The 13,261-nt window shown below is 42.9% G+C and overlaps 1 protein-coding gene across 1 annotated transcript in view; it reads right to left on the bottom strand.

Moving 5' to 3' along the window:
* Positions 1-17: 17 nt before the first annotated feature.
* The window catches only part of LOC146512925 (SH3 and multiple ankyrin repeat domains protein 1-like), a 50,857-nt gene continuing 37,613 nt past the window's right edge, over positions 18-13,261 (bottom strand). Inside the window, exons 25-29 of the mRNA XM_085169556.1 lie at positions 12,184-12,305; positions 9,780-9,906; positions 6,456-9,690; positions 5,462-6,358; positions 18-5,180 (exon numbers count right to left, since the gene is read on the bottom strand). Of these exons, the coding sequence (XP_085025682.1) occupies positions 5,129-5,180; positions 5,462-6,358; positions 6,456-9,690; positions 9,780-9,906; positions 12,184-12,305 (4,433 nt within the window). The 3' untranslated portion in view covers positions 18-5,128. The remainder of the gene's footprint in view (positions 5,181-5,461; positions 6,359-6,455; positions 9,691-9,779; positions 9,907-12,183; positions 12,306-13,261) is intronic.

Genomic DNA, 13,261 nt, shown 5'->3' on the forward strand with positions numbered 1-13,261 from the left:
GTGCTCATTTTGTTCTGTTTTAGCTCTGTTTGGTCGGTTTGGGAAACTTCTGTCTCTTTAACTCCTTGCCATTAATATTGCCTGTATGCTTTTTGGTGCACAGCAGGTATTGGACTGTACAAAAGATGCCTTTTGTGCCTTATGTACACTGATGCCTGCTCTGTTCTGTGCTGGGGTCTTTCTCATGCTGCTGCAGAAGAGATGCACATTGGAAGGCAGGAGGAGGTCTCAGAACAGATCCATGACATCAAATATAAATTGCTGCAGATGGAAATAACCACTGTAACAATAGCAACTGTTGTTGCGCTGCAAAGAGGGGTTTGAATCTAAGCCTTTCTGTGTGCATATGCTTGCATGTTCTCCATGCAGATGCGTGGGTTCTCTGCACAGTCGAAAGACATGTTAGGGTAAATCATGATTCCACATTGACCACAGTAGTGAAGGTTTGTCTGTTTTTGTGTTTGCCCTGTGATAGAACTTTTGACCGGTCCAGAGTGTACCACATTTCTCACCCCATGACAGCCGTGCTGGGCTCCAACCCCCCTCCGACCATAAGGATAAGAAGATGGAAGAAAGAAAGTAACAGCATTCTTTTAACTGTGAGGGTCTTTGCTAAAATTATTCAATTCTGACAACTTAACTAAACTAGCAAGTTAAGTCACAGTATGTCCTGACAGAGATTAATGAGGTATAATAAAAATATCTAAGCCTCCTGCTACATTTGGATCGCTCTGTGGAATTCCAGTTTTTATCATTTGCATTTCCACATTTGGGATGCATCCTATTTTTCAAACAAACAAAACAGCATCACTTCAGTTTTGTTTTGGGGAAGAGGATAACACTGTATGAATTCAAGTTTGTATCGGGGTGCATAGCTGTGTAGACATGGCCGAAAGCCTCCTGCCTTCTCCATGTAAATTGAGTTAATGCACAATGGCAGGTATCACATTTTGCATCAGAGGTTTTTCTTGGAAGGTCGCAAGACATTACAGTAGAACACAGTGTTGACAGTTGAAAAACAAAAAGCAAGCAAGCAAACAAACAAAAACAATGAGCACACTCCTGGTCATGCTCCTGACCTGATCTGCATCCTTCAGGCATGCACACTGTGCTTTCTTTTTACACTGACAACTGCTGTTTGGTCTCTGGGTTCTAGTCAGAGTGACTTTGTGTGTCCTGGTTTCCGAGTAAGAATCTAAGATTTCTGCTGCATCCTCGAGACAATGCAAGCCAAGCGAATAGTAATTGTGCTCATAGAAATGGAAAATTACATTTTAATATTAAAGACCATTATATATTTTCCAAATCACAGACCTGAATGCTATTTACTATTACTTTTCAGACCTTGGAGAAACAGAGTTTAAATGAAAATAGAGATTGGTGACAAATTCAACACACAATCCTGTTATTCAAATGAAAAAAAGAACAAGTGCAAAAAAGAAAATATCTGTAGGAAGAACAGAAACAGTGTTCTACATGCTTTAAGTACAAGTTTAAAGACTTGTTTCACTAGTCAGATTGCTCAGTTATGTGATGGTTACTCTTTTAATTTGTACCAAATATGCAGTCCTTATGCAAAATGAACTTGAAGCTATCAGTAAAGAAAAGTAACTTTGAAAAACCCTTATTAAAACTACACATGTTCTGAGTAAGTGGTAGCCTCTGGGACCGAAACATGAAGCCAACAAGGAGCTGTCAGAAACTGTAATTCCTTGATGGGCTATTTGAAGCTGTCTCTAAAACTGAATCAGTTTTAATAAGTATCCATGTTAAAATTTACATTAGAATAAAGCATATTTACAGCCTGGTACAAAAATAGTTTTTATTAGTATAACTTTTATAGTCCTTTAAAAATTGGTTTCCTCTGTTTGTAAAGCCGCAAGTCCTTTTCTCACAAGGCGAAAAGACCTCCCATGAAAAACACCTGAAAACCAAAGACTGCATATAAAAGATGGACATAGGCATTTTCGTTGTTTTCCCTCCAGTCCCAGATCTCGCGATGCTAACAGTGTGTAAAATCTCACCACTAGATGTCAGTAGATTGCAATCAACTGAATTCTGTCTTCTTACTTACTCAATTCAAGTGCAAAATCCAACTGTGGTGACCACTGCAGGATAAATGACTCTGGCCACCATTTATGTGTAGTGAGTATGTGGTGTCAGTCCACTGTTTACCTTAGCTGTCAATATACTGGGTGTCCATGGCAATTTACTCTGAAGGAGGCTATAAAAGAAGTCAGTATGAGTTGATGAATCAGTGAAGCTCACTTCTGACTGATGACAACGATAACTGAGGTAAGTTGTTGAGGATATCCTGAATTTTTCTGTTGGTAAGACCTGCTGAGCCTCCCTGAGCCTGGTTCTGATGGAAGATTTCTTCCTGTAAAAGGGAGTTTTTCCTTCCCACTGTCACCATGTTCTTGCTCAAGAGGGTTGTCTGATTGTTGGTCTTTGCTTTATATTTTTGGAGCGTCTTTGGTGCTATAAAAAATAAATTTAATTGAATAAGTTCGATTAAAAGTATCCCCATGAGAAGAAAACAGTTGTGGCTTTATGACACAAAGAAAACCGATTCTTGGTAGTTTTCCTAATTGTGTGCAAACTCAACAAAAAGAAATGCAAAAAAAGAAGAAAAAAATGGGGAAACTGGCACAAAAAATCAACATGATTACATTACAGTTTTCTCCCATGAACCTTAAACTGACCACCACGGTAGAAAACAGTCATTTCTTTCAAGTTGTTTTGCATTGTTCTTCATGCCTCACGGGCATCATTCGTTTTGCTGCATGAATGCAGCCAGTGTTTGCTTTGAATCAAGCCATCTCATCTTCTTATCCGTGCTCTCTAAACTTTTGTCCTATTAGCTCACTGAGCCTGATGGGAAAACAATCCTGGACCTGAAAACAATGTTGTGTTCAACCACCCTAGGGCTGAGACGAGCTGCTGCCAAATGACTCAATTCAAACACTGCACTTGAAATTGGATCATTATGTGAATCTGTCAGAAGAGGGAATCCAACATGAAATGAGAATCACAACAGGGCAATAGTTTATTTTAGCATTTATTTCAACACCTTAGTTGTACCTCTATCATGTTGTTTACCAGTATACTGTATTTTATTTAAAACAAAAATTATATATATATATTTATATATTTATATATACCTTTTATCTCTGCATACTTATGCTCAAACTGTATGTAGTCATAGTCGTTATGCATTTCACTAGACCTAAAATGCTCTTTTAAATCATAGTATGTAATGCTTTCTACACTACTGCTCAATCCTTTCTCCTTTTCGACCATAATGTGATAGCAACTCGTCATAAGAATACAGAGCCGTAATTTTAAACTGTAGAACATGTAGAAAATATGCAGTATACTAACGTGTCAGCTTCACAGGGGTCACCACAGGGCGAGCAGTATAGAAAGCATTTACAGAAAACCCAAAATGAATCATAAACAAAACAAAGCTTCAAAGAATTTTGCCCACACTATTTGGAAGACGGAGATTCTTAAAATGTTTACATACTTAATATTATAATCTTCATTATACTATATTTTTATATGTTATCTTTGTCGTTGCCATCATCATCATTACATACAGAGCTATAAATGATGTGTTTTTGCCTTACAGTTGATTTTACTGCAAATGGCAAAACTGGCACGTTAAAAACAAAATCCAGGATGTTCATGTTCACCTCTATGCAACACTCATAGTATTTTAAGTTTATCGCAGAAAAATCCCTTTTAAAAGTGAGTCAGAGCTTTTCTTTCTGAGGGGTAATGTGTGTGGAACAGTGAAACATTTGGATTGTCATCTGGTGAGAAAAGATAAACAATGCTGTCTGAGCATTATAAATACATTTTGAAAAAGGCATTAGAGAAAGAAAGGGGCTCAGGGGGCGAAGCATTTGACTACCAACGCAGGCAGATGGACACACACGCACAAAATCAGACACACACAGACTCACAGAGGCTTAAGGTTGAGGAAGTCAGGCAGACAGAAGCAGTAAAAAGCCCTTTTTGATCACTGCACCTGCTGTGTGAGAGAGAGGGCGTTCAACATTATGGCATGGTAGAGGATGGAGCCACCCTTTGACCTGTGCTATGGCCAGTAAACACCAAGAAAGTCTAAGAAAAATGGTTTGAAATGACATGCTAAACTTTTCATTTCTAATATGCCATTTCCTTTCTGCAGAATAATCAAGACAACAATAAAAAGATTAATTTAACAACAACAGTTTTTCAAATTTCTGTCCTCGTTTTTCACAACTTTGATTCCAACAATTAGAAATACCCTGACCAGTTTGAAATGAATGATTGCAATCAGCACTTAGTACAAAACAAATGGTTTCTACTAATAGTGAATTCAGTTTAACATGGAAGATATATTTAGCGCTTGCAAAGTACATACATACAAAGCATACTGGGGCAACCTTTGGGGGAAAATGGCAAATATATAAAACAGTACTGTGGTTGTTTAGCTTTTCTTCTATCATCATTTACAAAAAAAAGCCTTTCTCCCACATTTTGACTTTGGCTCCAGTACTCGCAGCCATCGATACTCTGATCTGCTTAAAGCTACAAAACTGATGTTAGGATATGGCCCTCTGCTTTTACAAGAGTTTCTGGCTCAGACATAATCAGTAACATTTAATTGGGCTTCACCCTTTAAGCAGCAACTTTGCAACTTTTTCTTTGAACTTAGACTCAAGTTTTCTCATTGCTGCAAAGCAGCAGATGGTGTGAGAATCCATCTGTCAGTGTGTGTGAGAATATGAGTGCAAGTGCGTATGTGTGTTTATTCTTTTACAGCACAAAACGGTATGTTAATTAAATGCCTGTCCATCAAAAGTTTTAAAGTATATTTTCAGATGAAAAGCATTATCTTTAGAAATTCTTATTTTCTTCATCACCTCTTTTGACCAATAGTTCTACAAATTTCCATCCAGTGCTCTAAAACAAATGTGCAAGACAACATGTTTCTCCACATATCCATGGATTCGAACAAGTTCAACGCAAGCTGTTGTTGTCCACTGTTCTTCTCTTGCAAATCTTCTGTTACTGATCATCTTTGTCATTTCATTTCTTTCCCTCTTTTCCATCTTTGAATCACACCTTCATTCTCTCAGTCTGTGTCTCGGGGAGGAGTACTGACATGCAAAGGAGAAGAGAGCCGCCTGGGAAGAAAAGGAGGCCAAATCAAAGAATAAGAATGGGTGGAAACTTAAAAAAGATGGAACGACTAAGGTTGATATGACTAAATGACTAAAGTGAAAGAGAACGGAATGGAGAGAAGATGCGATGACCTTATCAATTTATATGCCTCTAATGAAGGAAGGGGATGGTTGAGCTAACTTGCATGGAAGTAATGAGACTCTTTGACTTTCCTTCATCATCCAGTGCTTCTTTTTGACCTCGTTGCCTCTCTGTTTTCCAGAGTCTATTAGTCCTCCCTCACCTGTCAGTGAGTTTCTTCAGTGCCCTCTCGATGTTCATTCGATGCCCCACACGTGTCACTCCTAGATCCAAGAAGTCATCCTTGGTGAGTGAAGGCAGATGTGATCCATCTATCTCATTGTCTATAAAACGCTCTCTGTGTTCACCCAGATTCAGATAAGCCAGCCAGTCAGCCACGTCATACTTGGTCCAGTAGGGTAGAGGTTTGATGGCAAATGGTTTAGTTGGAGGAGGAGGATTGAGATGGGGATAGTTGAGACAGGAAGGGCTAGGTGGTAAATGCATGGGGGAAGAGGCTCCAGAGAGAAAATGAGTGGGGGAGAGTGAACGGGAGACAAGCAAGGGATTTGGACTTGGCACACCAGATGGGGAAAACAGTGGAGGAGTTGAAGCTTTGTAGGCATCTCCTAGAGGGATGCCAGGAGATGGAGGAGTAAGGGGCCCGGGAAACTCAAATGGGTTGCTGTAGACGGGTGTGCTTGGAAGGATTGGGAGAGAGGAGGGTCTGGGAGGGGTGGGGCTTTGCTGTTCAGTGTTATAGATAAGAGGGCTGGGAGCCCGACGTCGAGCAACTGAAGACCGCATCTCTTTAGTAGGACTGCATGGAAAATCAAAAGTCTGTCTACGCATCTTGGACCTGTGCTTAGGTGATGTTGGGTATGGGCAGTAGGTTGGAGAATGGGGAGGATGTGAATGAACTGGGGACGAGGGCATTTGTGGAGAAGGGGATCGGGTCCAGTTGCGCTGAACTGGGACTTGAGGGGAAGGCGAGACAGAAGGTGTTGCCGAGAGGTTGGGGGTCAGGGTCTGACGATGCTGTGGGGAGGAAGTGGGCAGCGGTGAGGTCGAGCGTCCAGTGGGAGGGCTATGGAAAGCATCACTGTAATCCGCTGAATACCTAAAAGACAAATAAAATTATCCTGTAAAATGTAATTCACACTATCAAATATCTTTCATTTAGTTATAATATCAAGAAGAGGTGAAAATAAGCAAACCTATGCATGGTGGGAGACTTTGGAGTGTGGCTCCACTCATCCATGCTCTTCATGCTGCTCATCTGCTGTAGCTTGGAGCTTAGTTCATTGATGATGCTGGCTTTCACACCTGAGAGAGGTGAGTGAATTCTGCGGCCATCCAAAACCAAAACGCCTCTCTGGACTCCAGCTTGCTCGTGTTCTCCAAGGTCACTCCAGCCCACCGATCGAGTGTCCATGGGCCTCTCTAAGCAGGCAGCCAGGGCAGAGCTGAAGCCGTCTTCCATCTTGGATCGACTCTGCTTGTGCTTCCTTTCATCTGAAAATCCTCCATCTATACTGGTGTCTTCTGGGTTGTTTTGTCTGTGTAACTGCAAAGGAGCGGGATTGGTGCTGTTCTGCCTACGTAGTGCTACAGATGGGCCCCTCCCTCCGCCCTCCTTGTAATGAGTCATCTTCGGAAACACGGGATTTGCCAATTTGGCGCTGTGCACCTCAAATGTTTGCCCACCTGAGTAGGTTGTGCAAGGATCCTGATGTTCACTGATTTTCTCCCCCTCTCCTCCTCGCCCATCTCCTCCAACCCCTCCTCTCTCTCCTCTTAGCCCACAGAGTCCCAGCATTTCTAAATGGTGGTCACTGCTACTGTGACTGTCCAGCTCTTCAATTCCAGAATCCACCACAGCTTCTTGCCAGTCTCCGCTCTTGTGTATAATAGTAGTCTGATGAGTGTGATCAGATGCTTTTCCCCCTGTGGTGAAGCCAGCCTTGGGCCCAGCCATAGTCATACTGTAGTCAGAGGATGCTGGAAAAGTTGTGGTGGTGGTGGCAGCAGCAGTTGCAGTCATGGTCGTGGTAGCATAGGTCATGGTAGTGGTGAGGGTGGCAGTGCCTCTGTCCTGTGCTGGGGTATGAATACCTATTGAGGGGTCGTTAGAGCTGCTGTAATAGGGGTGGGAATGGGACATGGGCTGGGGTCTGTGTAGTGATGTAGGAGGCAGAGAAGCAGCAGAGGTGGTGGTGGTGGTGGTAATGGAGGTGGAGGCAGAGGGAAAGATCTGTGGGGATGGATAAGATGGAGAGAGAGCTGACTGCGTGAGGTTGGCCACTTCACTGTCATAGGAAGTAAGGCTGGAGGTAGCTGAGTCGCCACCCTGTGAAGTGGGTTGGGGAGGATTTGAGGTCTTGGGGGATGGGGGAGGAGGTGGGGCGGGTGGAGCAGCAGAAACAGAATGCTGACCCTGGTGTTGACGATGTTGCGAAAATTCCCGGACCCTCTCATTCTTACCATTAGCAAACTGCAAAGGAGGGGGCAAGGGATCTGCGAAGACAAACTCATCATCTGCGTCTATTGATGGAGCTGGTGGAGGCAAAACCATGAGTCCTAAATTTCCACCTGCTCCCGCCCTAGCTTCTTCCATTGCTTCGTGTGCTTGTGAAGGGGCTGTGGGGACAGTATACTGAGGAATGTAGCTGGTGTTGGGAGTGCTTTCCATCTGAAGGAAGGAAGGTCTGCGGGGGGCAGGTTGAGTTGGTGGGGGAGGAGGCTGTATAGGTGGAGCAGGCCTGCTGTCATACACCTCCTTTTCTCGCTCCCTGGGACTTTGTGGGTAGTACTGGGTTGAATATTGGCTGTTTCTGTCTTCAGAGAAGCGAACTCTAAGACCTTCCCTGGGTCCTCCCTCCTTTTCTCTTTCCACACGCTCCCCACCTCCCCCTCCCAAACGTAATATCCTTGGTGATTGTGGCCGGCTCAGAGATGCAGGAGAGGTGGTAGTGGTGGGGGAACTTAGGTGGAGAGATACTGGAGAAGTGTAGGCCGACTGCGTTGGCGTTGCAAAAAGAGAAGGCGTTGGAGTCTGAACAGGGGTGGGGAAGGCTCCTACAGTGGAAAGTTGCCGGCCAAAATGTCTGTCCTCTCGTCGTGTCCTGCGATCATCTTTTAGAGCCCGCTCTCTTGCAGCTAGGGCCAATCCCAGAGGGGATGAGGGGTCCAGAACCTTCCCGGTAAGTGGGTGAATGAAGGTAGTAGCAGGCTGGGTTCCATACATTAAGGGAGCTGACTTAGGCTGGCCGTCCTGATTGAGGACAGGGGAAGAATACTCAGGCAGGCCAAAAGCTGGGGGCATGCTGCTGGAATAGCTGATGTAGTTGTCTCCAGAAAACATGCCTTCATCTATAGACTTGGAAGGCCGAAGCCGAGGGGTGGGCACTTCCATTTGTGAGCCCTGTAAAGGCTGAATTCGCACCCCTTGTATTCCTCCTCCCTCTCCAGCTCCACATCCTGCTTCCACTTGGATGTCCTCCTCTGATGAGAGGAAGAAAGAAGCACTCTTTCTCCTCATATCTCGAAAGCGTTCCCTTTCCCTGCGTGCTCCTCCACCCGCAAATGTTGTACCAAATGCTGAACTATAATCCAAGTTTTCTAGGTTTTGCTGTGAGGAAACCGAAGGGGCAACAGTTGATGAAGGCAAAGAAGTCGATGTTGGAGGTTGAGGTGGCACAGAGGTGAGTGGTGAGGGCAGGCTAGTATTAGGGCTGTCTGGGGTTGCCTCTCCAGAGGTTTGGTCTTCCACATCTTGGGAGGGCTCAGCCTCCATGCTGCTACCCTGGCTGCTTCGACCACTGCTACTGGTGGAGGGCGCTTTGACAATGATGGTGGGGATGGGGATAGAGCTCTTCTCTTTGGTTGCACCTCCTTTTCCTCGATGCTGTCTCAGACCATCTTCCACTTTTGACTGTTTCATCAAAGCTCCCCGACCTCCCCTCCTTGCCACCCCTCTGCCAACTCCTCCACTCTGATCCCGGTTGGACACAGGTGGTTGATGCTGGGGTGCTTGTTGTTGGGCCTTAGGCTTAGCACTTGTTGGGGGTGTAGCACTGCTGTAGCCTCTCCTTAATCCTCCCATCTTGCCACCACCTCTCCTGGGCGCCTCTGGCTCTCTGATGCACAGTCCTTCTGACTGCCTCCGAAGGGTGGGAACCATGACCTGCTGGTTCATTACACCTGGTCCTGCCCTCTCCCAGCCAGCTTGGGAAGGATGCCCTGGCTGAGAGTGGAGCTGGTAGTGAGGTTGAGATACAGGGGGGATTGGCATGGCAGGTCCTCTACCCGGATGAGGGCCTGCAGACAAAGGTGGCTCTGGAGCAGATGTGTTTGGTGGTGGGGGGATTTCTTCTGGTCCAGGTACAGAAAGGCTGCGAGCTAACTTCATAGCAGGTGGGTGAAGGTACTGCCTTTCCTCCTCTGTTACACCTAAGAAGAAGGTCACACACATTTAGAAACATTTACAAGAAGAAGCTGTACTGAGCTGGCAGATATCTCTTAATAAGAACTGACATTACCAATAGATTTTTGACGCATCATGACTGCATGCTGGGGACCATGGCCTGGTTGAAAATGAGCTTGGTTGTAGTCAAAACCAGGTCCAGTTTGTACCATTGCCAGTGATGACTGCTGATCATATGGTTGCTTCAGGTACCAAAAAAAAAAGAAAAAAGAAAAGTAAGTAAAAGAGAATAAATGAGAATTTAAAATGAAGGAGGTCTATAAAGAGAAGAAATGCAATAGGAATTTAGATATAATCAAATAAAACTGATGTTGGCTGTTGTTGAGTAGATATATACAGAATAATCCAATACATAAAAAACAATAAGTCTGAGTAACAGTACATTAGGCAGCAGAGTATAGATGAATGGACATAATCTGACTCACACAAAACAAATGTTTTGGAGTGGGTGGTCAATAGTCAATCATTTTCTGCAGCGAGGGCAGGAGAACACCCAGAGCTAAAGACCAAGTTGGTTTATAGATTTGAATTATTTTTGTTGGTATTAGTCACCTCCATGACTAAATACTGTATGTGCTAAAGCAGTGGAGAAGATCTGAGAGGGTGAAATAGCTGTTGAGTAATTGTTTGTGTGTGTGTGTGTGTGTGTGTGTGTATAGTTATATATAGTTAAAGATCAATAAATCGATAGATGGAAATACAGTAAAGAAGGCGAAAACAGTTTCTACAATTCTAATGAGTTTGAAAGATCATTTAGTATGATTAGCTTTGTTCTCCAACACCAGTATTCAACAACTTTTTTGTTATTTAAAGTAGTTATTTAAGTAGTCTTCAGGAATAGTTCTCCAGGCTTTTAAAGGACATTCACAACTCTTCTTTGGATGCTGGGTACTTTTTGTTCCAATCTCTTTCAAGGTTTCTTGTGGGATCATCTGGGCCTTGGAGAATCCAATGCATGACTGAGTGTGTTCTATAGTTTATTTTCCTATCCAGGTATGCATTGACAGTATGTTTGGGCCCATTTTCATGTTGAAAAATGAAGCAATTGGCAATCAGAAGCTTTCCAGATGGTATTCTGAAAAATCTGATGGTACTTTTCTGCGTTCATAATTTCATCGATTTTGACCAGACAACACTAAAGCCCCAAATCCTAACAGAGGCTCCATTGTAGACACTCACTGTTGTACCTCTCCCTGATCTCCTCCATACATACTGAATCAGAATTTTCAATTTTGGATTCATAACACGCAAACTTTTCTCTGTATTTGCCTTCCTCAAAACTTTAGACCATTTCTGATGATCAGCAAACAGTAGATGGAACAATTAAAGGTCCAGATGCATCTCCTAGGTGACTTTAAAGCTCATTTCCATTAGTACCTCCTCGGATCGACTCGCCACAGTTTTCAGCGGGTATATTTTACCTTGACATCCACCCTTATTATAGTGTTCGTGTCGCATATTAATTACATCATGGGATGCTCAGATGCGTTGCTATGACAACGTCCATGCACATTAGGTAGTACTCAATTGTAACGGAGAACCAGTTGATCCGAGCTGAGTCATGGCGAGCTATGGCGAGTCGATCCAAATAGGTACTAACGGAAAAGGGGCTTTAGATACTGCTCATGTGCAATAGATAGTTTTGTTTGTCCTCCACTTGTCCAGTTTCTTTACATTTTTTAAGGACGAGCTTCTTTTTAAAAAAAAACAAAAAACAAAAAAACAAACAGTTTTCATGGCAAATTCATAAAAAATGGGAGCATATGATAATTTGGCAAAGTGTGCTAGTAACAAAATGCACAAAGATACAATTCAAAATTCGTTCTGCTCATTAAAAATGATGAAAAATGACAAAAAAGCCTAGCTCCTTAGAAGCAAAATATAAAGAAAGGAGGGGTGATTATATTCAAAATTGCTCCTTAACTCGAGGTCAAGCCATTCACATTGCAGCAACTTAGTGCATTTAAGCACATGGACATGATCCAGACAACCTGCGAAGGTCAAACTGGGCATCAGAATGGAGAAGAAAGGAGATTTAAGTGAGAGAAAATATCCAGTGAGTGGCACTTCTCTGGGCAAAAAATGCTTTGTTGATGTCACAAGTCAGATGAGAAGTGCTTTGAAGCGATACAAATGCAAACGTAACCCAACAGATGTCATCAGAAGAACGTCTGAGGAATATTTCTAGCATCTTGTTAAATCTTTGATTTTGTTCCACAAAGAATTAAAAGGGGTCCAATTGAGGCAATAGGAATAGCTTGGTATAAGAAAAGGATTTTCTTTTATGAACTGTGATGCATGCAGAGCAATGTTAGTATAATCCAGGAATAACAAAAAGGATAATAAAAAAAACAAAGGTCAAAATGAGCATTAAAGGCCCCCTTTAATAACTTGTTGACATGTATGTGCTACAGGAATGACCTCAACTAGGACCATTTCCTCACAATTCCCAACAGTACCTCCTTGGACACATTGGGAACAATACTCTTGCTTCGGTCCCTCTTGCCTCCATGACCTCTCTGGCCCTGGTTGTCTGATGTCATGGTGTGTTGGGCGGCGGCCAAGATTTCATCCAGTTTATCTAAAACACAGACAGAGCAGAGGGCATAAGACATAAGGCGTAAGTCACGGCATAAGGAAACAGAGGAGTAGTGGAAGAGCCGTAAATAAAGAAGCTAAAGGAAGATTTCAGTGATCCTACTCCTCTGTCCTTAAAGGTACATTGTGTAAAATTTCACCTCCAGCATAACCCCAGCTACGATGGCACTGTGGGACAACAACTCTTCTCTAGTGAATGAAGGCTATCAGTCCACTGGTTACCTCAGTCATTAATATGTGTCCATATCTATTTTATCAGGATGAGGCTATAAAGCTTTATGAAATGAGTCTGGTGAGTCAGTGATGGTCACTTCTGACCAGTGACAGCGATACTGATGTGAGCTGCTGTTAGTCTCTAGTATCTAGTATCTAGTGTTAGTGAAACTTCCTTTGAAGTGGATCTAATGCTGTTGGACACTTATCAAATAAACTATCATACATTTTGTGTAACGTAATCAAACTTTTTTTACTATATATTTTTTAGGACACTCCAGCCCAACATTAGTTGGCATAACATTAGCTTATAATGAGCTGCTGTTTTATAGCTGGCTCATTGTCAGCAGCCCTGAGATGGGAGGTTCACATATCTAATCTGGTGACAACAAGTGACTGCAACACTACTGGGAATAGATAAGCAGGTTTATGCACATTTCCATGTGACTTCAATCCAGATGATTAGGTTTGATATGAGGGAGGAGAGACCAGTGGTGCAGGAGGTGGAGAAAGACAATACGAAAAATGATGATAAAAGTATACATGAACAGATGTTAAATGATCATATATAGTTTGAAAGAGCCACTGTATTTCTCAGCCACTGTATACAAGATGGACTCTGCCTGTATGAGCAGTTTATGATGCAGCTATATCAGTTTGCTGGAAGTCATAATCACAGACCAAATAACCTCAAAAAACTATGCACTGTACCTTTAACGTATCTAA

This window comes from Neolamprologus multifasciatus, chromosome 8, assembly GCF_963576455.1.
Source record: "Neolamprologus multifasciatus chromosome 8, fNeoMul1.2, whole genome shotgun sequence".
Taxonomy (NCBI): Eukaryota; Metazoa; Chordata; class Actinopteri; order Cichliformes; family Cichlidae; genus Neolamprologus; species Neolamprologus multifasciatus.